The sequence below is a fragment of the Chlorocebus sabaeus genome, chromosome 24 (genome assembly GCF_047675955.1).
Source record: "Chlorocebus sabaeus isolate Y175 chromosome 24, mChlSab1.0.hap1, whole genome shotgun sequence".
NCBI classification, from domain to species: Eukaryota; Metazoa; Chordata; class Mammalia; order Primates; family Cercopithecidae; genus Chlorocebus; species Chlorocebus sabaeus.
In genome coordinates, this window is record NC_132927.1 from 69,383,005 (window position 1) to 69,410,687 (window position 27,683).

A 27,683-nucleotide genomic window follows, 5' to 3' on the forward strand; every position below is an offset into this window, starting at 1 on the left:
AAGTTTGACCCGGTCCCTCCGATTCCAAAGCCAGCTTCTGGGCCCTGTGGCAGGCAGCTGGAGGTATGGGAAGTAACGAAGCCGCTGCAGGGCACAGTCACAGGCATCTGGTCATGTCTGGTCTTCGAGGCTGAGCACGGCCCCAGGGACACTGGGAGCAATCCTGTTCATTTAATATCATCAAAGGATAACAGGCATAGATAGGCCTGGGTGCCTTATCGGCACCACTCAAAGCTTCTAAAAGGGTCACCTAGAGTCACAGACTAGGGTTTTTTTTTTACATAAATTCAACTTTTATCTTAGATTCAGGGGTACACGTGCAGGTTTGTTACAAGTACAATGTGTGACACTGAGGTTTGGAGTATGAATGATCTCATTACCCAGGTACTGAGCATAGCACCCAATGGGTAGTTTTTCAGTGTCTACTGTTCCCATGTTTGTGTCCATATGTACCCAAAGTTTAGTTGGTTAGAAAGCCAAACCAGGCCGGGCGCGGTGGCTCAAGTCTGTAATCCCAGCACTTTGGGAGGCCGAGATGGGCGGATCACGAGGTCAGGAGATAGAGACCATCCGGGCTAACATGGTGAAACACCATCTCTACTCAAAAAATACAAAAAACTAGCCAGGCGAGGTGGCGGGCGCCTGTAGTCCCAGCTACTCAGGAGGCTGAGGCAGGAGAATGGCGTAAACCCGGGAGGCGGAGCTTGCAGTGAGCTGACATCCAGCCACTGCACTCCAGCCTGGGCGACAGAGCGAGACTCTGTCTCAAAAAAAAAAAAAAAAAGAAAGCCAAACCAACATTTGGCTTTCTGTTCCTGCATTAATTTGCTTAGAATAATGGCCTCCAGCTGCATCCATGTTGCTGCAAAGGACGTGGTTGTGTTGTTTTTCATGGCTGAGTAGTATTTCATGGACTATGTTGTGGGGTAACTTGATGAGAGCCTTTGCCTCCCACCTCCTGTAAAATAAACTCGAACTGCATGCCGGGGCCTGGAAAGCACTGAGAAACCTGGCCCTGCCTGCTTCCCCACGGACCTCACCTCCCAGGCCTTGCCCCGCCATGTCCTCCAGCCACAGCTCACCAACACACCAAGCTCTGGCTCCCTCCCGAGTCCCTAGGGCCTCTGCACTCGCTATTCCCGCTTCCCCTGCCTGAGATGATACAGCTCCAGCTTTCTGCAGCTGACTCCTTTCTGACCTGTCAGCGGCAGCCACAGCTCTCTCCTTGGGAAAGGGCTTCTCTGACTATGTGAGCACAGTCCCCAGACCCCTTCATATCACTGTTATCACTTCATTTTCATCCTTGTCACTGGTTGACATGTCTGTACCCTCCCCATAGCCCTCAAAGACAAAAATTCCAAATGACAAGACCTTGTCCATCTTGGCCACCATGAGGCCACATGCACCACGAGGCCTGGCACAGAGGGAGGTTGACAGATGTCTGTAAACAGCTCTGCGGGGGATGTAGGAGTTGTTCTAGTGAAGAAACACACAAGAAGAACAACAACAGGGAATCCTGGGTCTGGATGCAATCTGGAAACAACACAAGCACCCAGCAGCACGAGGAGGAGACAGTGCAGGAGCTAGTCCTGGCTGCAGATTCACCACTGGTTTCCCCACTGAAAATCCCAAGGGCTCTCTCAGTTGGAATGTTCTAGAATGTAGGGGCTTGAATGTTCTAGAATGTATGGGCTCCAATGTTCTAACATCCTCCTCTTCCAGCTGAGAAAAATGAACTTCTTCATGGAAGTTGGGGGTTGCCACACAGATACCACCAGGCCCTAATCCAGGAACAAAACTTCCCACCACCACACAGGACACTGATGCCACTGAGTCCCTTGGTCAGTCACCCACAGAGCCTTCTCTCTGTCAGCAAAGGCCAAGTTCCTGGAGGACCAGGACTGACAACACCTGGTTCGGTAGAGCTGGGCACACAGCGGGCACTCAGAAAAGCTTTCTGAATGACGACAGTTGTTCCTTATGAATCCGACTTCTCCGCCCCTCCCCATGCCCAGCCCAACACCATCTGGGCACCTGCCAGGTACTAATTCGGGAAAGGTCTATGGGCTGCTGGCCAATGCGCAGGCCCAAATCACACACTCTGTGTGCAGACATGTTCCCAGGGCTTGACCCTCCCTGTATCCAGGCCCTTTGCAATGACTTTGCCACCACCGCCAAGGGGTAAAGTTTATTTTTTTACCCTTGAACGTTAGCTGGCCTTGGGTCTTGTTTTGGCCAACAAACTCTGGAAACGCAAACGGGCCTCCAGAGGCCTTGGAAACATCTTGTTAGTGTCAGGAACAAGTCCAGCAGCCTGAGGAAAGCCAAGAAGGAGGCCAGGTCATGCCCAGCGCCTTCGGTTAGCCAAAGGCCAAGCCCCAGGGCAGAGACCCCTTACCAGACTGCAAGCTGACTGCACACATACAAGGGATTCCTGGCAAGGCCAGAGCTAAGCAGCAGAGCCCATAGAACTGTGAGATGAAAAACTGCTTATTGCTTAAAGCTGGTAGTTTTTAGGATGGTTTGTTATGCAACAATAACGGATAAAAACTTTTACCTACACGTAATGGAATCAGAAAGGGAAGGAAGACATTTATATTCACAAAGATGTCCAATGCATCTGTATCTACAACAGCAAGAAAATGGGAAACATCGGCCGGGCACGGTGACTCACGCCTGTAATCCCAGTACTTTGGAAGGCCAAGGTGGGTGGATCACTTTAGGTCAGGGGTTAGAAAACAGCCTGGCCAACATGATGAAACCCTGTCTCTACCAAAAGTACAAAAATTAGCCGGGCATCATGGCGTGTGCCTGTAATCCCAACCACTCAGAAGGCTGAGTCAGGAGAATCACTTGAACCTGGGAGGCAGAGGTTGCAGTGAACCAAGATTGCCACCAATGCACTCCAGCCTGGGTGACGAGCAAAACTCCATCTCAAAAAAAGACAATTAGCCAAGTGTGGGCTGGGCCCAATGGCTCATGCATATAATCCTAGCACTTTGGGAGGCCAAGGCAGGCAGATCACTTGAGGTCAGAAGTTCAAGACCAGCCTGGCCAACATGGTGAAACCGTGTCTCTACTAAAAATACAAAATTAATGGCCAGGCGCAGTGGCTCACGCCTGTAATCCCAGCACTTTGGGAGGCCGAGACGAGTGGATCACGAGGTCAGGAGATTGAGACCATCCTGGCTAACACAGTGAAACCCCGTCTCTACTAAAACTACAAAAAAATTAGCCAGGCATAGTGGTGGGCACCTGTAGTCCCAGCTACTCAGGAGGCTGAGGCAGGAGAATGGCGTGAACCCGGGAGGCGGAGCTTGCAGTGAGCCGAGATAGCACCACTGCCCTCCAGCCTGGGCAACAGAGCAAGATCCATCTCAAAAAAAAAAGAAACAAAAATACAAAAATTAGCCAGGCGTGGTGGTGGGTGCCTGTAACGCCAGCTACTTGGGAGGCTAAGGCAAGAGAATTGCTTGAACCCAATTCTCAGGAGGCAGTGGTTGCAGTGAGCTGAGATCACGCCACTGCACTACAGCCTGGGCGACAGCGAGATTCTATCTTAAAAAAAAAAAAAAAAAAAAAAGGCCAGGTGCAGTGGCTCACACCTGTAATCCCAGCACTTTGGGAGGCCAAGGAGGGCAGATCATGAGGTCAGGGGTTCGAGACCAGCCTGGTCAGCTTGGTAAAACCTGGTCTCTACTAAAAATACAAAAATTTAGGCAGGCATGGTGGTGCATGCCTGCAGTCCCAGCTACTCAGGAGACTGAGGCAGGAGAATTGCTTGAACCTGGCAGGCGGAGGCTGCAGTGAGCCGAGATTACGCCACTGCACTCCAGCCTGGGCAACAGGGCAAGACTCCGTCTCAAAAAAAAAAAAAAAAAAAGAAATTAGCCGAGTGTGGTAGCATATGCCTAAGGTCCCAGTTACTCAGGAGGCTGAAGCAGGAGACTTGTGTGAGCCCAGGAGCTCAAGGGGGCAGTAAGCTATGACGGCACTGCTACACTCCTGCCTGGGTAACAGAGCAAGACCCTGTCGCAAAAAAAAATTAAATAAGATTACAATGCAATAAATCACAAGCATAGACATTCAGTAGATCTATTCTGAAGTAATTTAAAATGATCACTGTCTATTGTACTTTTTTTTTAAGTCCTTAGCTTTTAAAGATCACACTACAGTTATTTTTTTTTTATTATTATTTTTTAAATTTTTTTTTGAGACAGAGTTTTGCTCCACGGCCTAAGCTGGAGTGCAATGGCGCGATCTCAGCTCACTGCAACCTCTGCCTCCCGGGTTCAACCAAGTCTCGTGCCTTGACCTCCCAAATAGCTGGGATTACAGGTGCGCGCCACCATGCCCAGCTAATTTTTGTATTTTTAGTAGAGACAGGGTTTCATCATGTTGGCCAGGCTGGTCTTGAACTCCTGACCTCAGGTGATCTACCCACCTCAGCCTCCCAAAGTGCTAGGATTACAGGCGTGAGCCACCATGCCTGGCCCCCCACACTAAAGTTGTTTTATATGAAATTATATGTTTGAGATTTGTTTGAGATTTGCTTTAAAACAATATGGGGTCCAGGCATGGTGGCTCATGCTTAATTGTAATCCCAGCACTTTGGGAGGCCAAGGCGGGCAGACAGCTTGAGCCCAGGAGTTCAAGACCAGCCTGGGCAACATGGCAAAACCCAGTCTCTATAAAATCTACAAATATTAGCTGGCCATGGTAGTGCGTGCCTGTAGTGCCAGTTATTTGGGATGCTGAGGCGGGAGGATCGCCTGAGTCCAGATCAAGGCTGCAGTGAGCCATGATCACGCCACTGCACTCCAGCTTGGGCAACAGAGTGAGACCCTGTCTTGAAAAACATAGTAATAAATGGGGAAGGCCTGGCAAGGTGGTTCATCCCTGTAATCCCAGCATTTTGGGAGGCTGAAGTGGGAGGATCAATTGAGCCCAGGAGCTCCAGAACAGCCTAGACAACATAGTGAGACCTCATCTTTACAAAAATTAACCAGCCTTGTGGTGTGCACCTGTAGTCCCAGCTACTCAGGAGGCTGAGGTGGATCAATTGAGCCCAGGAGGTTGAGGCTGGAGTGAGTCCAGGAGGTAAGCCCAGGAGTAAGCCGTGACTGCACCACTGCACCACCGCATTCCAGCCTGGATGACAGCACGAGACCCTGTCTCAAATAATAATAATAATAATGATAATAGGGAAATAAAACAAGAGCAGCTATAAGTTAATAATGGTTAACACTTGGTATTAAGGGGGAGGGAGATGCTTATTTTATTATAAGCACGTTTATGTATATGTATTATTTTCATAATAAAGTATTAAATTTAAAAAGGAACAGTCTAAAGACTATACAAACATGGAACTTGTTGACACTACAACACTGGGTGCAGAAAGAAATCAAAATGCTCCATATACGAGGATTTCAACTCTCCGAGTGTTAGATACAAAAAGGGGAAAGAATATACAGAAAGGAAATGGATGGAGGGTAGAAGGATGATTTGTCTCTTGAAATTTTTATTTCATGATGTTAAATTGTCTTAAGAGAGGACCAAGCCGGGCGTGGTGGCTCATGCCTGTAATCCCAGAACTTAGGGAGGCCTAGGAGGGTGGATCACAAAGTCAGGAGTTCGAGACCAGCCTGGCCAATATGGTAAAACCCCATCTCTAATAAAAATACAAAAATTAGCTGGGCGTGGTGGCAGGCACCTGTAGTCCTAGCTACTTGGGAGGCTGAGGCAGGAGAATTGCTTGAACTCAGAAGGTGGAGGTTGCAGTGAGCCGAGACCACACCACTGCCCTCCAACCTGGGTAACACAGTGAGACTTCGTCTCAAAAAAAAAAAAAGAGGACCAAAAATTCAGGAAAAACATGACACCCTTTCATTTCCTTCAGCTGGGGCTCAACGTGAATCAAGGGCTGGCTGGTGGGGGGCCTCTCCCAGAAGCATGTGGGACTCAGGGAGGGTAGATTTTGCTAGAAGCCACAGGAGGTAGCTGAGGAAATCCAGACTTGGCTGGGCTGCGGAGAGGACCCTCACCAGCCCGCAGCAGGCCCCAGCTCCCTGCCCCAGCTGGCCTCAAGGCAAGGAGAGTACCAGGTGAGAGGGTATCAACCAAGATCAGTCCTCCCTAGTGCAAGAGTCCACAGCAGCAGCCCCTCTCTCAGATCAGTTTAGAGATAAGAGATGAGGACCGCCTCTAAAACACATCTTTAGCCAGAAAAAAAGAAGAAAAAAAGGCTTTTAAAAGAACATAAATTATAATCAGACTAGCCATTATCTGCTAGAAACCACCTCTACCAATTCAGTCTGCATCTCTTCTGATTCCCCAACCCACCCCAAAACTGGGCACTGATACCCCCATTTTCAGATGAGGAAAGGGAGGTCCCCACCTGCCCAAGCTCAGCCACCTGCCCTGGGTACCAGGCTGGGCTCAGAAGCCTGGAAGAAGACTAGGGCCAGCACGCCTGATGGCCTCCTTCCCGAACATCACCTGTCCTGGGGCCACATGCTGGGGGGGTGCAGGAGGTATGGGACCTGCACATGCTGAATGAAGCCCCTCCCAGCCTAGCCCTGGGGGGACAGTGACTTGTGCCACACAACCTCCCCACTGCCAGGAGGGATGCCATGGGCTAAACGTTTGTGTCCTCACAATATTCAGAGGTTGAAACCCTAATCCCCAACGTGATGATACTAGGAGTTGGGGCCTCCGGGAAGTAATTAGGGTTAGACGAGGTCACAAAGGTAGGTACGGTACCCAAGGTGCAATCAGTGCTCTTCTAGGAAGAGACCAGAGCATGCTGTCTCTCCTCCCGTCATGTGAGCACAGTGAGAGCGCAGCTGTTTGCAAGCCAAGTAGAGAACCTTCACCAGAAGCCAAATCTACTGGCACCTTGGTCTTGGACCTCCAGGCTCCAGACCTGTGAGAAATAAATGTCTGCTGTTTAAACTACCCAGTGTGTGATACTTGTTACAGCAGCCCAAGCTGACCCAGAGAAGGAGAGAGAAAGCACAAGCCGGCAGGCCAAGAACTCCAAGAAATGACTGACAAGGGTTCTTTTTCGATCCTGGGGTTGTATTAGAACAGAAAAGTAAAGTTATATGCGCATATTATTTTCAGAACACAGACGGTTCAAAGTCAGTGTAGGTATAGAATCATCTACAAGCTTTATTAAATGAAAATAAGTGAAGTGTGGGAGGGCCGTCACGTATGTGCCTACACGCATCTGTCTTCATACCTGTCTGCTTGTAAACAGTACGTATCTGAGAAAACACACAAAAAGGTGGCAACATGGCTGCCTCTGGGGACTAAGAGTTGAGTGTGAGGGAAACTCACTTTGCACTATATGCCCTTGATGTAATTTGGTTTGGAGATTCTTTTTGTTTTGTTTTAAACATAGGGTTTCACCATGTTGCCTAGGCTGGCCTCGAACTCTTAAGCTCAAGCAATCCTCCCATCTCAACCTTCCAAGGAGTTGAGACTACAGGCATGCCACACTTAATATGATTTTTGATCACGTACAGTAGTACCTTTTTTTTTTTTTTTTTTTTTTTTGAGACAGGGCCTCACTCTGTTGTCCAGGCTGGATTACAATGGCATAATAACTGCTCACTGCAGCCTCCCACTGATCCTCCTACCTCAGCCTCCCATGTAGCTGGGACCAGAGGCACACATCACCGTACCCCACTAATTTTTTTTTTTAAAGAGACCCAGATCTCAAAACAAAAAAAAAAAAAAAAAAAGGAAAGAAAAGAAAAAAAGACCTGGATCTCACCATGTTGCCCACACTGGTCTTGAACTCCTGGGCTCAAGCGATCCTATTGCCTTGGCCTCCCCAAATGCTGGGATTACAGGCGTGAGCCACCATACCCAGTCAGTAGTACTTTTTAACAAAAATGTGTTTAGTGCTATTCACAAGTCAGTTATGACCTTCCCCAAGAGACTGCAAGGCATTTCATGGGTCAACTCACCAACTTCTTGAACTTGGTTTCCGTTTTCACCAGCGGATAAACGGCAGCAACCCCTCCTCACAGTGTAACCTAACAGACCCGACCGAAGTGCTTCCCTGAGGTTTTCATTGTCCAACCAGACAGGTCCACCAGCCCCACCAGCTAAACCAGAAGTAATGGGTCCCAAACTCATTTCCCAGAGCCTCTGAGCTAGAAGTCCTCAAATAGAGACCACGGTGCTGGGCCACACAGCTAAACGGCAGAGCAGGGGTCTGAGCGCTGGTCCCAGCTTCTGCCACCTTGTGCAGCACCGAAAGGCCCATGAAGCTACTTCAGGGCTGTCCATGCGGCCACAACCAAGGCAGGGCAGAGCGGCTTCCCTTCCCGAGCTTCCCTCCAGCACTCCCATGCAGCCACCTCTGAGAATTCTGGAACACCAAGCAGAGGCGCCCGCAGCTGGTAAGCAGGCCCGGGGCAAGGGGCTCTGTGCAGGCCTTGCCCTCACCTGCCCCATTCATTTCAGAAAGGAACCATGAGGGACCCACACTCTAACCAGGGCCTGTCACCCTGCACTTCTCCCAACCTCCAGCCTAGCCCCTTTGCCCGGGGCCCTCAGAACTGGGGCCTTGAGGTATGGAACATCTTGGGTTTGTGGCCACCAGCCACTCACCATCCATTTCCTCTCCCCTTCCGGGTGGAAATAATCCAGCACGTCCTCCCCACAGTTCCCACCAGGCCTGCTCAGCTGTGAGGGGCCAGGGTCTGGCTCAGTACATCGGAGCAGAACGTCCTGGACAGGAGTGGCCCTCCCCAGACCAACACTCCCCTCCAGCTCCGACAACCCCCAGCCACTAGTTCACAGCTGCTCTAGGCTCTCAGAATTCCCAGGATCCAGCAGAAAGACACCTTCTCAACCTTTCCCAAGCAGGACAGGGTCAAACAGCAACAGGCTAATTATGTTTACAAAACACAAGGTTGTTTAGCTCCAGAACACTCCAGTGTCAAAACACCAAGGTTCTGCACAGCGACAGCGGGGCAGGGAAGACGTGGTCCTTCTCCCAGAACTCAGGCAGTCTTTCCCAAGGCCCTGAAAAACCCCAGCCCACAAACAGGACATCAGCCCTCCAGTATGCCCGCCCACCCACCCAGCCGGCTGCTGGGCACAGCCAGGACCCTCAGAATCTGCCTGTGTCAGACTGGCCATGGGAATAAGCCAGACTCAGGTTTAACTGAGGCACAAGGTGGGGTCCAAGAGCCGCTTCGGGGCTGCCTATGCAGCCACAGCCACAGGGAGGCCCCGAGCAGCCTCCCTTCCAAAGCTTCCCACCAGCACTCACACCCAGCCGCCTCTGAGAATTCTGGAACCCCAAGCAGAGGCGCCCAGCAGAGGGTAGGCCAGACTGGGGATCAGACTTGTGGGGCTACCTCCACTCCCTTCTTGGGAACAAAGTCCTGGCCCTGGACTCTGTGTGCAAACCCTCAGGCCCCGTCCAGGTCTTTGCAAGCCAGGTCCAGAGCTGGAAGCTGAGGGAAAGCAGCCTCCAGCCTCACTCTGGCCAGCCACTGAAGCCCAGAACCAGGGAGCACGTCTACCCCCACCTCAGCTGCCAAACAACCTCCCCTGCCTCTGGGGAACAGTGCCCCCACAGCATCCTTTTGGGGATCCACCCTGCCCACACTCAGGCCATGTAGAAGGGAATGAGGCACTGCATTCCCCAGCCCCAGCGAGAATGGTTCAGAGACAGGTACGTGGCCCAGGCTGACAAATCAGAGGCCACCAGAAGGAATCCCCGTCCCTGTGGAGCTGGAGCATGAGGGATGTGGGGCCCTGGAGCCAACCCGACCAGCTCTGAATCCCAGCTCTGCCCCTACCAGCTGTGTGACCCCAGGCAAGCTACTTAGCCCTTCTGTTAGAAACAGGAATGCTAAAACCATCCGCCTCCCAGGGCTGTAATGTGGATCGAATGAGATCACACACCTACGGAACGCCACGGTGCCTGGCTGAGAATAAGGGTTGAGGGTGAGGACTCACCTTGTACCACATGGGCCTGAGAATGAAGCCAATGTAAAAGAGACCAGGGAAGCAGGGAGGGGCCGGGGGGGAGAGAGAGAGACAGACAGACCAGGCCCTACTGGACTGTCGCCTGAGCCTACCTGCACCTGATGCCAGAATGCCCCAAGGACTTGACTCAGGAACCAATACATCCCCTTTGTTACTGAACCCGCTCAGCACCGAGGCTCCTGTCAGAACCCATCCACCCCTGTGACTCTAGGAATCAGCCATACAATCAACTTCCTGCTCAGATCATTAGCTGACGAGACCCCAGTGACTCACTACATCTGTTGGTTGAGAGTAAGAGGACCGGAGCACACAGCAGCAGAAACAGAGTTGCAGCCATGTGGCCCAGTCCATGGGTCTCACTGTCCACGGGGTCCCAGCCTGAAGCTCATGCAGAGGCACTCACAGAACTGCCCAAGTCCCAGATGGCTGCGTCAGGGAAGCGGCACCTCCCCACCCCCCTACCCTTCCCAGGAGAGCATCCCAAATCCAAAGAATTTCCTGCCGCATTTCCAGCAAGGCTAGGAGAGTCCTCAGGGCTCATCAACAAAAATAACTCATCCTGGCCAGGGATGGGGTCCACCAGTGATGGCCCAGAACAGAACACACCCTGCCTCTTCACACTCCTAGAGGTTCCCTGGAGGCCACAGGAGATGTACTTGTGGGCTGTGAAGCTGTCAGCCCAAAGCTCTACATGTGTGACCCTGCAAGGCCGCCACTCTGAGCTGCAAATTCTCATTTGCAAAGGCCTCTTCTGGCTCAAAGGTTTTCAAAAATTACTCCTCTTTTAAGATTGTGACTCTCTGTACCTCACCCCACAGTGGAGGTTTACTCTGATACCACCTGACACAGGTGAGTGAGGAGCCACCTTCTCCTTCTTCCTTCCAAAGATGGCCTCTGCCCTGCACAGAAGGGAAGTTCGCATGTGCTGACTCCCTCCTACGCCTGAGCACAAGGCCACCTCTTACTGACAAGGAAATTAAGGCCCAGAGAGGAGCCGAAACACACCCACAGTCATCCTCCTAGTAAGAAGCCGAGGCCAGGCACGGTGGTTCACGTCTGTAATCCCAGCACTTTGGGAGGCCAAGCCAGCTGGATCATTTGAGGTCAGGAGTTCGAGACCAGCCTGGCAAATGGGGTGAAACCCCATCATTACTAAAAATACAAAAAATTAGCTGGGTGTGGAGGCGCATGCTTGTGATTCTAGCTACCCAGGAGGCTGAGGCAGGAGAATCGCTTGAACCCAGGAGGTGGAGGTTGTAGTGAGCTGAGATCGTGCCACCGCACAAACTGATGTTTAAAACCCACTCCCAGGGTGATCGGCTATGAAACCCCGGGAAGGTCACTTACCCTCTCTGAGCCTCGGTCTCCACATACGTACGGACTGAGAGCCTCAAACAGCCACATGTTAGCGCTCAGCACCACGTCAGGCACGAAGCTAGAGCTCCCGAGACAGGAGCCACTGCTGTTTCTGGAGCAAACGGTCCTTATAACACTTAACCATGCAGGGCAGGGTGACTGCAGGCTTATGTGCATTTCTGGAGGAAGAGTCCCCTGCCCCTGCCACTGGCGCCACACTACAGGCACCTCTGTCAGCTCCCCCAAAAGAATGAGGCACATTACTCACCAGGAGGGCTCCTCCTGATATGTAGACAAAGGTCAGAAGCTGGGTCCTGGACTGGCCTTTCCACAGCTTCAGGCATCCTCAGAGCAGCCAGAGGACGGGGCACCCAAATCTCCGCAAGCACAGGCCACAGCTTGTCTGCGCCCAGGTCAAGGTATAAAAAGGGTGCTTGGGAGCTGATTGTGCAGGAAGCAAAACCTTTCTCCAACACGATCCGAATGCCACCGGACACACCTTCCTGCAGGGAGGCGGCAAAAGCCTCTGGTGGCGAGGACATAACTCCTTTTCTTTTCAAGGATCCCATGATGAATGTTAGGACTTTAAAATCTTAAAGAAAATAGGCTGGGCCGGGTGCGGTGGCTCATACCTGTAATCCCAACACTTTGGGAGGCTGAGGTGGATAGATCACCTGAGGTCAGGAGTTCAAGAACAGCCTGGCCAACATGGTGAAACCCTGTCTCTGCTAAAACTACAGAAATTAGCCAGGCATGGTGGCACACACTTGTAATCCCAGCTACTTGGGAGGCTAGGGTCCGAGAATCGCTTGCACCTGGGAGGTAGAGGTTGCAGTGAGCTGAGATTACACCACTGCACTCCAACCTGGATGACAGAGACTCACAAAAAAGCAAAAGAAAATAGGCTGGCTAGGCACAGTGGCTCAAGCCTATAATCCCAGCACTTTGGGAGGCTGAGGCGGGCGATCAATCGAGCTCAGGAGTTAGAGACCAGCCTGGCCAACATAGTGAAACCCTGTCTCTACAACAACAATGGCAAAAAAAGAGAGAAAGAAGGCAGGGAGTGGTGGCTCACGCCTGTCATCCCAGCACTTTGGGAGGCCGAGGAGGGCGGATTATGAGGTCGAGAGATCGAGACCATCCTGGCCAACACAGTGAAACCCCGTCTCTACTAAAAATACAAAAATTAGCTGGGCATGGTGGCACGTGCCTGTAGTCCCAGCTATTCAGGAGGCTGAGGCAGAAGAATCACTTGAACCTGGGAAGTAGAGGTTGCAGCGAACCGAAACTGCGCCACTGCACTCCAGAGCCTGGCAACAGAGCGAGACTCTGTCTCAAAAAACAACAAACAAAAAAAAGCTTTAGTATCAGTCAGGCCAGGTTCCAACCTAAGCTGCCCTGCCTGTTAGCTCTATAACTACTTGCTTGGGGCTTTTTTTGTTGTTGTTCTTTTTCTTTTTTTTTTTTTTTTTTTTTTGAGACAGAGTCTTGCTCTGTCACTCAGGCTGGAGTGCAGTGGTGTGATCTCGGCTCACAGCCATCTCTGCCTCCTGGGTTCAAGCAATTCTCCTGCCTCAGCCTCCTGGGTAGCTGGAATTACAGGTGTGCATCACCATGCCCAGCTAATTTTTTGTATTTTTCGTAGAGATGGAGTTTCACCATGTTGGCCAAGCTGGTCTTGAACTCCTGACCTCAGGTGATCCACCTGCCTCAGCCTCCCAAAGTGCTGAGATTACAGGCATGAGCCACTGCGCCTGACCTGCATGTTCTTTCTGAGCCTTCATTTCCATATCTGTAAGATGGGTGGGGGTGCAGAGTGAAGAGGAAATTTCACCCAGACAGAAGCCAGCAGTCCCACATCACTCTATTCCTCACGGAGAAACCCATGAGCTGCGTGCAGTAGCACACTTGTAGTCCCAGCTACTCAAGAGGCCAAGGCGGGGAGGATTGCTTGAACATAGGAGTTGGAGACCAGGCTGGGTAACATAGTAAGACCCTGTCTCTTAAAAAAAAACAAAAAAACAAAAAAGAAAGAAAAAGAAAAATAGGGCCAGGCATGGTGGCTCACGCCTGTAATCTCAGCACTCTGGGAGGCTGAGACAGGCAGATCATGAGTTCAAGACCAACCTGACTAACATGGTGAAACCCTGTCTCTACCCCATCTCTACTAAAAATACAAAAATTAGCCGAGTGTAGTGGCAGGCGCCTATAATCCCAGCTACTCAGAAGGCTGAGGCAGGGGAATCACTTGAACCCGGGAGGCAGAGGTTGCAGGGAGCTGAGATCACGCCACTGCACTCCAGCCTGGGAGACAGAGCAAGACTCTGTCTCCGTCTCAAAAAAATAATAATAATAACAAGAAACTCACGAGCCCAGGACCCTGAGAGGTGCGTGACCCAGCACACTGTGGGCAAGAGCTGCTCAGTGGCGAGACGACTGCCCTAAAGCTCTCCCTAAGACTGACCCTGTGGCTCCAGGAGACTGTGGTGCTCACTGCTGTATCAATCCCCAGAACCCAGGAGTGCCCAGCATGCAGCAGGCACTCAGTAAGTACGTGGCATGTGAGTGCATAAAGGAATGAATGGGGTGTTTTTTTAAAAGAAGATGTCACGGCCCACCCCAGATTCGTTCCAGGGGAGGGGGAGGCCTGGGAACCTGCACTAGGACAAGCACCCCAGGGTAGAGACCGGATGTTTCCTCACCTCCGCAACCCAGCCCTCGACTGTTGGATGGAAACAGGGTGTGAGGCAGAAATGAAAGTGAAACTGCCACAGGAGCATTCTCTCTGCACCCACCTACCATGCCCCGCCCTGCCCAGGAAGCAGCAAGCTGACCACTGGAGGATCCCCCAGAAGAAGATGGGTGGCAGCTCCCAGCAGAGATGTGTCAGACGCCCCAGGCCCTGCCTTGGGGGCGGCCTCTTGGGTGGAGGGGGAATCCTATCATTTGGCCCTAGGGCAGGTGCACTACACCCGCTTTACAGTTGGGAGGGCAGAGGCTCAGGGCAAGTCTCATGCTCCAACTTCACTGCCATCTCCACCATGCACTATCCCTCTGGGCCCAACAACTGCACACAAAGAATGCTCAGGAAAAAAAAAAAACCCTTGAGGCCGGGCACGGTGGCTCACACTTGTAATCCCAGCATTTTGTGAGGCCAAGTTGAGTAGATTACCTGAGGTCAGGAGTTCGAGACTAGCCTGGCATGGTAAAACCTAGCCTGACATGGTGAAACCTCGTCTCCACTAAAAATACAAAAATCTCCTGGGTGTGATGGTGGATGCCTGTAATCCCAGCTACTGGGGAGGCTGAGGTGGAGGTTGCAGTGAACCAAGATTACACCATTGCACTCTGGCCTGGGTGACAACAGTGAAACTCCATCTCAAAAAAAAAAAAAGAAAAGAAAAGAACCCCTTGATTTTCCTGACACTGGATACCACACCAATCCACGGCGGTTGGATGCTGTGCTGAAGACAAAGGCGACCTGGCGGGGTGGAAACAGCATGGTTTCAGGAGTCACCCATCCCTGAGGGTGAATCCAAGCTGTGCCACTCACAGCTGAGTGACCAAGCACCTCGCCTCTCCCTGAGTCTCAGGGTTCTCATCTAGCAAATGAAGACCCCTCACCCATCCCGGAGGGTAGTTATCCCATCTGCAATAGTGCCTGACCCCCAGGGTAGGTTCTCAGGATCCTCTGAGATCTGGCATGAGCCATGAATGTACAAGGGGGCAGAAAGGAAGCAACACAGCCCCGCCAAAGCACAGCAGGCCACCTAAACAAGCCCAGAGTCCCAGTTTCTGGCTTGGGCTCCAAGAGCGCCCAGAGGGACCCCAGGCCAATGAGAATGATTGCTAAGGAGTCCATGGGTTTGCAACATCAACTGCCGAGGAATACGCCACAAGTGTCTATCTGGCCAGGTCAGTCCCAGGAATGTCTCCTGTGCAAAACTAGCTCCTTTCTATACACTCCGGGCAAACCAGCAGCCATAGGCAAGAAATCTGAAAAGGCTTCTTTTGAGAAGGAATTTCGCAAAAGGTAGCAACAGCAGGTAGAACTGGGCTGGGCTGACGACCTGGCGCCCCTGCCACGTTTCCCTCCTGCATGAGGGGGTTCCAATGAGGCCTCAGGTGAATGCTGCTAGACTGGAGATTCCCACGGTGAGCTCAGGGTACAGAGACCCAGGAGCCAGCGTGGGAACCTCTGGCTCCAGCACACCTCCTGGAGGGGCCCTGCCCCCGAGAAGTCTGAAGACACTGCTTCAGCCTTGGCTAACTCGGTGCTTCCCCATGCCTGACAGTTTTGGGTTATGGTCTAGTGAGGCACTTTATGAAATGACAGTGAGTAGTTTCCCGTAAGAATCACCAGGGTACCTCACAAGGAGCTCCCCAGTCCCTTTCTCAGGGGAATCTTCATCTCACAGGGAAGGTAGACTTCAGTGTACTTCTCCCCAGTGCCCCTGGTGTCTTTTTATTTTTTTTTTATTTTTGGAGACGGAGTCTTGTTCTGTCACCCAGGCTGGAGTGCAGTGACGCAATCTTCGCTCACCGCAACCTCCACCTCCTGAGTTCAAGCGATTCTCCCACCTCAGCCTCCCAAGTAGTAGCTGGGATTACAGGCACCCACCACAACACTCAGCTAATTTTTGTGGGGTTTTTTTTTTTTTTCTTTTTTTTGAGACAGAGTTTCACTCATGTCGCCCAGGCTGGAGTACAGTGGCGTGATCTCAGCTCACTGCAACATCCACCTCCTGGTTTCAAGCGATTCTCCTGCCTCAGCCTCCTGAGCAGCTGGGATTACAGGTGCTGGTCACCACACCCAGCTGATTTTTTTGTATTTTTAGTAGAGACGGGGTTTTGCCATGTTGGCCAAGCTGGTCTTGAACTCCTGACCTCAGGTGATACGCCCACCTCAGAATCCCAAAGTGCTGGGATTATAGGAGCGAGCCACTGTGCCCAGCCCCTGGTGCCTCTTTTGTTGGGCAAGTTTGACAAACAAGTAACTTGGAGGAAGATTTGATGACTGTCAAAGAGCACACACGTCAGGCGTGGCTTCCCTCTGCTCCCTTGGGCACCTGAGGCCTAACCTGATCCTTGAGAAAGGTCAGCGACCCACCCACCACCAATCCATCCACCACCACCCCACCCACCACCACCCCATCCACCACCACCCCACAGCCCAGAGCGACTCATTTCCTGAACACAAAGGCTGGACTGAGCCAGACCTAAGGGGAGCATTTTTGTCTTCCTATCCCTGGCCCCGAGGGCATAACTGCAGCCTCCCTCGGATGGGAGGAAGGAAACGGTCAGGAAACAAGGTTCTAGAAGGACACCCCAACACCTCCTTGAACCACCCTGTCTAAAGTGGAAACCAGCCTCAGTTCTGCCCAGAGCTGCCCGCCATCCAGTCCACATGGAACCCAGGGCTTATGGCAGAGGCAGGCCAGAGTGTGTGGCCTCTACACAGTGGACACCATCCACCCTGTGAGTTCTTTAGCTCCTGGAGAGAGCTCTAGGCCCCTTTCGCTGAATGTCGCCTCCTCAGAGAGGCCTTCTCTGACCACAGAGTGCTAAAGTGGCTACAGTCACTGCACCATGGTTCTCTCCTGTTTGCAGGTTTCCTGGCTCTACTCACACCTTGCAGATTTCCAGTGCATCTGAGAGCTGGTTTGCCTTCACCTCCTGCAGGTGTATATGCCGGCAAGGACTGGCACCCAGCACAGGCCTGGCCAGGGCAGATGCTCAGGACTTGCCCATGAGCCCCTCCGGAACCTGGGACTTACCACCTAACTCCCTCCCCATCTCCCCCACCCCTGGGGTTTCCTTCCTGACCCAGAGCATTCCAGAGTCACAAGTGGCTTTGGCTGAGCCATAGGGATATGAAAAAGGTTTCCAAAAACCACCAGGCAGTTATTAATCCACTAACATACTTTTTTTTTTTTTTTTTTTTGAGACAGAGTCTAGCTGTGTCGCCCAGGCTGGAATGCAATGGTGCAATCTTGGCTCACTGCAATCTCTACCTCCCAAGCTCAAGCAATTCTCCTGCCTCAGCCTCCCAAGTAGCTGGGATAACAAGCACCTGCCACCATGCCCTGCTAATTTTTTTTATTTTTAGTAGAGATGGGTATTCACCATGTTGCCCAGGCTGGTCTTAAACTCCTGACCTCAAATGATCTGCCCTTCTCGGCCTCCCAAAGTGCTGGGATTATAGGTGTAAGCCATCACACCTGGCCGCTATCAGATTCTTTTTTGAGTTCCTATGTGCACTGGTATAGGCACTGGGGTTTCAGCAGTAAATAAAGCTGCCAAAATCTCTACCTTCATGGAACCAACTACTTAAAAACAAGACAGACTTAAAATAAGCAGGACGATGAGCAAGTCAGAGAGAAAGAACAGGCCCAGTGGTGGGGGCCTAAGTATCAGTGAAGATTCTGACGGCATGAGAGGAGAACGAAGACATCTCCCTGAAGCTGTCTGGGAGGGTCTTTGGCCTGTGGGTCTCGATTTGCCCTCTGGGGCAGCTGAGTCTGCAGGTGGCCTCTGCCACAGGTGTGCCCTGGAACACCATGAGCAATTAACAGGGTGGGGCACCCAGCACTCAAGGGCCTGGAGAGGTAGGGGATGCGGAGGGGGGTCCGGAGTCTGGGGCTCCCTTGTGGGAGTGATTCTCAACACTCCACGGCTCCACGGGATCTCTGACATGAATCTCAGATCCACCCCACCGAACCCTAAAAGCGGCTGGGGGAGCACTCCCCGGGGCCATCCGGAGGACGTGCCTATAGAAACCAGCCCATGGGGCTCTGCTGGGGAGATGCAGGCCACAAGGGAAGCTGCTTTCTGAGCAGGCTCCAAGCAGCACGACGAAGTCCCAGAAAGATTCAAACAGCCCCACAGATATGGCCTGGCCACTCTAACACACACCGTGGGCCGCAGCCGGGAGGTAGGGCCTGTTCACAAGGAGGCTTTGGCCAGTGGTGAATGGGGAGCACTCGGTTTGGAGTGAGGCAAGTTCCCCTCCCACATTTCCACTGTGTGACCATGGGCCAGCTCTCGGGAGTCCCACACCCTCTCCAGAGCAAGGCCACACACACCCAGGCCGGCTCTCCAAGGGCTACCAGAGTGGGAGAGGCTGGGCTGGGCCCAATTCATGCAGGATGGGGAAGGTGTTTAAGACAGTGACTTTGCAAGAGAAAGCAGAAGGAGGTGCACAGCTCCTGAATGCTTTGCTTTCTAAAATGAGTGTTACTTTTTAAAAGGGAAGTGCCATAGCATTCTCTCAAAAGTAGCTTTCCAGCTGAATTCAAAATGAGTGGGAACTGAAACCCTATTTACATCCAACTGCTCAGGAACTGTGCTCTTGGGGCACTTGACGAAGTATTTACTGAATGTCCCAAACCTGCTAAACCATGTAGGAGAAATAACCGGTAAAGGCAGGATGGCCCAGTGGTTAGAAACACTGGCGCCCAGCCCGCCATGCAGGTGCACCCAGCTCTTCCAGGTGCCTGCAGTCAGCCCCCAACAACCTAAACTCCTCAATCTCACTATCTCACTAAGCAAAATACGAATCCAGAGGACCATCTCACCCACAGATTTGTCCCAGCGCTGAGCACAGGAGGGTGTGCAATGCAGGCTCTCCCATTCACTGTCACTGGGACTGACATAGTGAAATTTGTGAGCAGTTTCAGAACATGTATGAAAAAGCTGGGCGTAGTGGCTCATGCCTGTAATCCCAGCACTTTGGGAGGCTGAGGTGGGCAGATCAATTGAGGCCAAGAGTTTGGACCAACCTGGCCAAGATGGCAAAACCCAGTCTCTACTAAAAATACAAAAATTAGCCGGGCGTGGTGGTGCATGACTGCAGTTCCAGCTACTAGGGAAGCTGAGGCAGCAGAATCACTTGAACCTGGGAGGCGGAGGTTGCAGTGAGCCAAGATCGTGCCACTGCACTCCAGCCTGGGCGACTGAGGGAGACTGTCTCTCTCTCACACACACACACACACACACACACACACACACAAAGTATTAAAAAGTAAAATGCCTGTGTCCTCTGACCCAGCCCTCCTCATCTAGCAATGTACACCCAGGCAAGGGGACAGGGTATTGTCGTGCTGCCCATACCAGCAGAAACCAACACCAGGGGAAGACACATGTTCCATCCTTTTAAGAACTGGACTGCACAGCTGTTTTTAAAAAAGAGGCAACGATACAAAACTGTCTCCAAATGAAGCAGTGATGTGGAGTTTCTCCAAGACACACAGTCCTATGCAATGAGCAAGAGCACAACAGTAGATACACATGGAGAGACCCACACCTGCATGTGCCCCTGTGTATGCATAAACGCCTATAGAGACAGACTGCCCCAGGGAACTGGAACGCAGGAATGAGAAGCAAACGGGGCTGACATTTCATTGTATACTTTGAGTCTCCTGAATTTGTTTTGATATGTGCATGTCTTAAATATTCAAAAAGATACAGAAAACAATAAATGATAGCTAGTAATAGTAACAAGATTACTAGCGGAGACTTGGCATTTTCAGGAAACCCCCAGAACAAACTCTTCTCAATCTCCAAACTTGAAAATATACAAGTAGCACTTTAACATAAATTTCTCAGTTTCCGCATCCATAAAGTAGGTGGGGACAGCACCTCCGCCTCCTGGGGGGCTGTAAGATTCAGGTGGGCCATGTGCTAAAGGAGAACAGAACCCTGCTGTGATGCTGAAAGGCCACCAGGAAAGCCAGGTTCCCCTTCTTAGCTGTGCCCACTGAACGGTTTCAAATCCACAAACCCCACATCCCTGCAAGATGATCAGTTCAGCCATCACGGCCTTCAGGGTGACTTGCAAACTACCAAAACTAAGAACACTAAATCTACAAAGGCCAAAGGTCCCTGAATAGAGAGGCATCCGTGGGCAGAGACCCACTCGCTCACTCCACAGGGATGATGACAGCAGCGGCTGCCGCCACTGACAGAGCTCCAGGCACTATACTGAACCCTTTAGCCAATTCCCTCATTTGATGCTTGCAACCCTAAGCTAAATTATTACCCTCACAGATGAGAAAAGTGAGGCAAAGACGGGTAGGGAATGTGTCGAGGGTCACAGGGCACGTGGGCAGTCAGCCACGGAGCCAGGTCTGAAACGGAGGCAGTCCCTTCGATAGACAACCCGTGTACACACGGACGCTTCCTCCCACATGAAGTTCTGTTTGCTCCCCAGAAGGCTGGTAGAAAGTGTTCATTTGCAAGGCTGGGTTATGAATACTCCCTATGCACTGCTGCAAAGAAAACCTAAGTCAGCACCTCCTCCCACCTCTGCACCCCAGAAATGGTGGTAAATCCAGACATTAAAACAAATAAAAAAATACCCACCCACAGACCAGCATCACTTAATCCTGGAAAAGATCCTCCTTCCTCCCCCCAGAGAATCTCCCGAAAGAATTCCAGACCAGAATGCTAAGCCATCCCTGCAGAAAAGGGCCTTGGAGATGGCCCTATTTTAAAGGAACAAATGTAGGGCTCAAGGGGAAGGGACAGGCCCGGTGGCATGCTACACTCTCACTGGCACACCTCCCAAGCCAGTTTGCTGTTGACACCAAACTCCCAGCCCCGTGAGAGCAGGGGCGGACCTGGGCTACCTACCGAGGGTGCTCATAAACGTGAGCATTAATGAACACCTCAGTCCCTTCTAAGCTATTGGGACAAATGGGTCCCTGGTGGGAACCCAAAGTCTGAGATTGCTCCAGAAACACGTTTCTTGCAAGCCGAGTCAGCCCAGCTGGCCTCCAAGTCTCTGGAGGATGAGAAACTCACAGACATTCTTGTGCTTCTGGAGCCTCCTGGAAGCCCCAGCCTAACCTGGGCAAATAAACAAGGAAGCCACATTCTCAGCACAAAGGCCTCAGGAGTGGACTCGAGAAAGCCCTCCAATTGGCTGTGCAGGTCCCGTATACTCCCAGGGCCTCTGTTTCCTCATCCCTCCATCCCAATGAGGGATGTCCTCATCCCTCATCCCTCATTCCTCATCCCTCCATCACTCATCCCTCCATCCCTGGGCTGCTGGAAGGATTAAATGAGATGAGGTCCCTGGAAGCACTTCATTAAAAATCAGCAATTATTACAGTAAAGGCAGATGAAGTTCACCCAAATTTTATACGGAAAGCTTCACTAAGTCATGTGCCTCTTTCGCCCCCACCTCCTGCAACGTAGGTTCAGCCACAGAAAGAATGGAACAGAGAGGAAGAGCTGGAGGAGAGGAGGAGGCACAGAAAACACGAGCTGAGGAAACTGGGGCCAGCCAGCATTCCCCAATGAGGCACTGTAGAGAACTACAAAATTTAAATTTAAATTAATATCACCCAGTATTTCCAACTAACAGCTTTAATTTCTTCACTCCCCCTCTGAAGCCCCTTCTGAGCATCTAGAAAAAGCCACAAAGGCCGGGAACGCCTGTAATCCCAGCACTCTGGGAGGCCAAGGCAGGTGGACCACCTGAGGTCAGGAGTTCGAGACCAGCCTGGCCAACATGGTAAAACTCCACCTCTACTAAAAATACAAAAATTAGCCAGGCATGGTGGCAGGCGCCTGTAATCCCAGCTATTCAGGAGGCTGAGGCAGGAGAATTGCTTGAACCTGGGAGGCAGAGGTTGCAGTGAGCTGAGATTGCGTCACTGCACTCCAGGCTGGGTGACAAAGCGAGATTCTGCCTCAAAAAAAAAAAAAAAAAAAAAAAGCCACAAAGAGGGGCTGGTGTGGGAGACCTACAGGGTTGCTCCTAGGCTAGGGAAGGCAGGTGGGAGGGATACAAGAGAACACAACCAGAGCCGTGTCCACGTAGAAAGGGGAAGAAACAGGATGGCAACAGGAACAAACAGTACTACTGACAAACAAGTAGATTCAAAGGCCCATCTGCTGGCTAGCAGAGCCCCATCCTATCAGAGTGTACATCTGAAAAGGTTGGCCCCTGTCCCTGCCTACGGCAGGTGGGGCACTTCCCATGAAGTGGCTCTAACCACCCACTGTTGCCATCAACGTGCCCTACCCCCCAAACCCTTACACCAGGACAAGGGTTACACTTGCAGAGGGGCTCAGCCTTGTAAGGAATGTGTCCTGGGGGCTAAATAGAAAGCCACCAGACTCCTGGAAAGATAATGCGGGGGACTGCCTTATTGTCGGAGATGCCCAATAAGAAAGGCAAGTCTCAAGGTAGCCAGGTTGGACCCATTCTAGAAGTTAAAGGAAAAGAGCAAGAGTCCGGAACCTGCCCCCTCTCTTGACGGGTTTCCCCACCTGTAAGACAAAGGGGCTGGATGAGATGATGGCCAACATCTCTTCCTGCTCTGAGATCAGATTTTTACAAGGCCAGACATTCAGCTAAACAACCCACACCAGGCCAGACCACTTGGGTCATTCTTTGCCCAAACATTCAGAGCAGGGCCATTTTCTTTTTCTTTCTTTTTTTTTTTTTTTTTTTTTTTTTTGAGATGGAGTCTTGCTCTGTCAACCAGGCTAAAGTGCGGTGGCGCGATCTCGACTTATTGCAACCTCCACCTCCCAGGTTCAAGTGATTCTCCTGCCTCAGCCTCCTGAGTAGCTGGGACTACAGGCGCCCACCACCATGCCCAGCTGATTTTTGTATTTTTAGTAGAGACAGGGTTTTACCATGTTGGCCAGATGGTCTCGAACTCCTGACCTCGTGATCCACCCACTTGGCCTCCCAAAGTGCTGGGATTACAGACAGGAGACACTGTGCCCGGTCCAGAGCAGGGCCATTTTCAAATACCTTTAGACTTTTTCATTAGGGAATTCATAGACAATTCATCACCAGTCAATACAGAAGTCCTGCGCCCCCAGATTCTGAATGTGGAAAACATGATCATGTCGTTTGCACTGTCTCTCAGTCACTAAAGTCTGATCGGCCCTCACACCAAACAAAACCACCTCACGGGGCTCCCTGGTCACCGGCTCAACAGTTGCAGCATTTTGCAGCCAGTATAGAAATGTGGCCACCAGGGGGCACTGCCCTGAAAGTTATAAAGAAGAAACGGAAAAACTCTTTTTGGTGTTTTCTTTTCCTTCTTAGGCTTAAGTGATAAAATATCTAAAGCTTCCCTAGTGAAAACACCAAGTGAGCTTCCTCGGGTTCTAAAATGGCCCTGATGCCTTCTGCCTTCTTTGAAGCCAATATTTTGGCCAAAGGAAGGCAACTAGACTTTGAAGACAACCCTTTCAGAAAAATTAATGCTCTACCCCCCAGAATGTTGATACCATAGCTTGCCCTGAACCTCCCACCCCTTTAAAGGAAGAATGTCTACAAGGTCAAGCCAATTGCAGGTCCAGCACGAGGACCTAGTTGTGAGTCTTGGTGAGGAATATTTTGCTAGAGACTCCTAATTACCAAGTAAAACAAGCCAACCCAATGACAAGCCTCAAGCTTGAGTTGCAGACACAAGATGACACAAATACAGACAGCAGTACAAAGGGTGCGAGGTATTCACTGGGATTTCCCAAGTCTTATATGACTGCAGGGGGAGCTCCGGTGCCTCACATCAGAACTGGACTTTGAAAAGATGCCAAAGGGGCTTCTCCAAATTTCTTCAGTGTCTTAGAATGCCCTTCCCACAAGACAGTGTACCCGCGGTACAATGTTCAAGTACCCTTTTGTAATGTTCCAAGGGTCCTAAGACTCATTTTCAAAGCTCTGGCTTTGAGCTCCTCCTGATTTCTTCATGAATTGCTGGGACCACTCTGCACGCCCTATCCATCATGAAGAGGGAACTGGCCTGGGAGAGGGCAGCCAACCCCATCCTCAGACCAAGGCATAAAGAACCAGGCACTATCTTATACAAGCTGTGCACCTCTGGCTGCAGGAAGAGCGCCTGCGGGGCTTGCACGGGGCAAAGGAGCAGCAGGCCCTTGGGACAGGCATCAGGTACACAGAGGTGCTGCCAGGCCCACCTGCGCATGCCAGCTCAGACCAGCCACTCGCCCTAGGAGCACCAGGGGATACGGAAATCCAACTGTTCAATTCTCCAACATGTGTGGGGCCCCCACAGGGACAAAAATGCAAGTAGAGCCCATTTTCAAAAATCAATCTAACCAGCTGCATCACAAAAGGTTTCCACCTGGAGTTTGCAAAAGGCTTTCAGAGCTGGATTCTCTTAGGCTTGCACTGAGAAAAGGACTTAACTGCTTCTCAGAGGCGAAGCCACAGTTGTGGAGCAAGGGAAGGCCTACCTGACCCAAGACTCAGTAGTTCTGTAATTTATTAAGAACGTGATCTGTTAAACACCGGAGACTCCGCCAAGGAGCACTAGCACGGTGGGAGCAGGGGCACACAGCCCAGATGGCAAAAGGCCACTCCACACTACGGGCATTTACCCAGCACCTTCTAAGCACCAGCCACTCCCTAACTGCGGGACCCCAAGCGAGGTACCCCGCTCCTCTGCCGATCGGTCCCCCTTCTCAGACACGTGGCCCCGAATCACCACCCTGGCCAATTTGCAGGGCTGCTGCGAGGCTCTAATGAGACAGCAAATCGCCACATACATGCCAAGAATTGCTACTCGCTTCAACTGGGCTTAACCTCATGATATGCAATGACAGTCTCAAGAGCCGAGCACACGCGGGGCACATAGTAGGTGGTCCACAAACGTGGGTGCCCTTTCTTCACGAAAGGGAAGGGGGTGAAGGAAGAAAAACACTCCGGTCCAAAAGTACCCTCAAGCCCCTAGCCCACAGCGTGGATGCCCCGATTTCCCAGGTCCCTCCGCAATCCTCAGCAGCACTCCCACCGCGCCCTGGGCTGCTGGGGGCCTCCCCAGCCGGGTCACTCTGCACCTGAGCGCCCCGGTCTGTGCCACCTCGCCCGCACCGGCCACCGCTTTCCTGGAACGCGGCCGGCGGCGGCCACCGCCACCTGGCTGCTTGGACTCAGTCTCCCCGCGCGTCACTTCTTCCCGTTTGGCTCCGACCTCCCAAAACAACCGCTGAGGCTGCACCGGACTCGGGCCAGGGGTCCCCGGGCACCGGCGCCGCGTCCCTCCTTACCTGCACAGCTCGGCGAAGGCCTGGAAATTGAGCTTCTTGATTTTCTTCTCGCTCAGCCAGTAGCCAACTCTCTTCCCTTTCAGAAAGGTCTGCATCTTCCTCCTCGGGCGGGGAGCCTGGGTCCGGAGGAAATCGCCCACAGGCCGAGTCTGGCGGCCAGCGCGCGCCGCGAGCTAGTGGGCACCTCCTCCCGGCGGCGGGGACGCGGAACGGGGATCCGAGCTGGGGCGCGCAGTCCTGCCGCGCGGGGCGGGGCGGGGCGCGGCGGGCGGCCGGGAGGAGGGAGCGGCGCTCAGCGCGGAAGGCCACTGGCTGGGCCAAGCTGCTACCGCCCACGCCCCCGCCGCCCGCGGGCTCGCCCTCCCGCCCACCGGCTCGCGAGCGCCGCGCCGCCCGGCCTGCCGGCTGGGGCAGGGCTGAGCCTGAGCCGGTGCTGGGGCCAGGGCCCGCAGGAGGGGAAGCCGGGCCTCCGCAGACACCGCCCCCGCCCTGCCCGCCCCCCCGCCGCGCCGGCCCGAGCCACGCGCCCTCCGGCGGCGGCAGAAGCGCGGCCTCCGAGCCCTTCCTCCCTCTTCCTCCCGCCCGGGTCCCCGCCCTCGGACGTTCCGAGCTGGGCCGTATTCCCCGGGCGCGCTCGGACCCCGGCGGGGCGCACGCGGCCACCTGGCCAGGCTCGCGGTCCTCACCCGCCGCCGCCGCCGCCACTTCCTCCTCGGCCTAGTCCCCGCGCGCTGTCCTCCGAGAAGGGCGGCGGCGAGCGCCCGCGCACTCGCCGCCCCTGCCCGCCGCCGCCCCGCGCTGGCCCGGCCGCCCCGCTTGAGCCCGCGGCGGCAAGGAAGCCGGGGGGCGGCCGCCAGGGGGCAGCGCCGCCCGCCGCCTCTTAAAGGCGCCGCGCCGGCCCTCGCGGCTACCCGGCGCCTGTTTGTGTCCCCGGGTGCAGGGCGCGGGGCTTCCTGGGGGTGGCCGTGGCCGGGCGGTCTTCGGGAAGGGAGGCGCGGTGTGGGCGTGTTCTGCCTGGCCTTTGGGGGCGACCGAGCCGCTGAGTTTCGGAAGCGTCTCTGTACCCCCAGCAGGGTTCAGCGCCCCCAACGCAATCCATTGCAACTGCGCCCGGACGGAGACCTTCCAGGAATTCGCCCCTTCCCTCGAGGAAGCGGACCCCGGCCCAGGATGGGGCCCCCGGGGAGGGGGTGAACAAACACTCAGGGGCCCTCGTAGGCGTAGGACGTGACCACAGCTCCACTCTGGGTCCCCTTCACGGAGTGGGGAAGGGGCGGGTACTGGAGGCGACAGCGACAACAGCGGCCGTCCCCGGAGACCCCTTCCTCAGGGGTGCGGGTAAGCGTCGGCGCGGGGAGTCACTAAACCCCGCCTACCCTGCCCTTCCCTGCGGGGCAGCTAGAGAGCTTTCCTGCCTCAAAGGTCTCTGGGTTTGGGAAGGAGAAATGGACTTCTCTCCCCAGGCCCAGGCAGGAAAAATGGATTCCCGTGGAGGGAAGGCTCAGGAAAGTTTGAGAGGAGACGTTGAAGCTGGCCTTGGAAATCAAGGAGATTTTGATGGAGCTGGAAAGGGGGAAGAGCTTGAATTGAGGCTGGGAGATACGAAAGAGCCAAGTTGCCAGAGGGTGACAAAGACTCCCCTTGACCACACTTGAGTCAGGTTCCTCCGAGACCTCTTTCTGACCAGGCCGCGACCTTGGGCTGTCCTTGGCCTTCTTAGTCCAGTTTCAGCAAGAATCCTGCCGTCAGGAATATCCCTACGCTTGGTATGTGGTCACCCTGGTCAGCCTACATTAAGAAACTCCATCTCAAAAAAAAATAAAAGGAGACAAGCTTCTCTCTGTGCTGCCCAGGCTGGAGTGCAGTGGTGCAGTCATAGCTCACTGCAGCCTCGAATTCCCCTGTTTAACTGATCCTCCCACCTCAGCCTCTCGAGCAGCTGGGGCTACACTGTGTTGCCCAGGCAGGTCTTGAACTCCTGGGCTCAAGCTGTCCTACCACCTCGGCCTCCCAAAGTGCTGGGATTGCAGGCGTGAGCCACCACGCCTGGCTTCCTTGCCATCTTTAATGAGAATCTGATTAATTTTTTTCTTTAACAAGATAGAGAAAAAGGATGGGGTGGAGAGTGGAAAAGGCGATGGGTGGGACACAGGACTCCTCCAGGGGGGCCAGCTAGGGACGGGTACTGGCAAGGGTACTGGAGTTTCTTAAGCCATGGGAGCCTAGAAGGGAAGTGGTGACAGGTTCCAGGGTCAGCTCTGTGGCTTAGA

At 53.0% G+C, this 27,683-nt stretch overlaps 1 protein-coding gene across 2 annotated transcripts in view; it reads right to left on the minus strand.

The window, feature by feature from the left end:
- ITPK1 (inositol-tetrakisphosphate 1-kinase) overlaps positions 1-25,625 on the minus strand; it is a 180,109-nt gene extending 154,484 nt beyond the window's left edge. For both annotated transcript variants that reach the window (XM_073011279.1, XM_037984412.2), the window contains exon 1: positions 25,414-25,625. In XM_073011279.1, the coding sequence (XP_072867380.1) occupies positions 25,414-25,508 (95 nt within the window). In that variant the 5' untranslated portion in view covers positions 25,509-25,625. The remainder of the gene's footprint in view (positions 1-25,413) is intronic.
- Between the last annotated feature and the right edge of the window lie 2,058 nt (positions 25,626-27,683).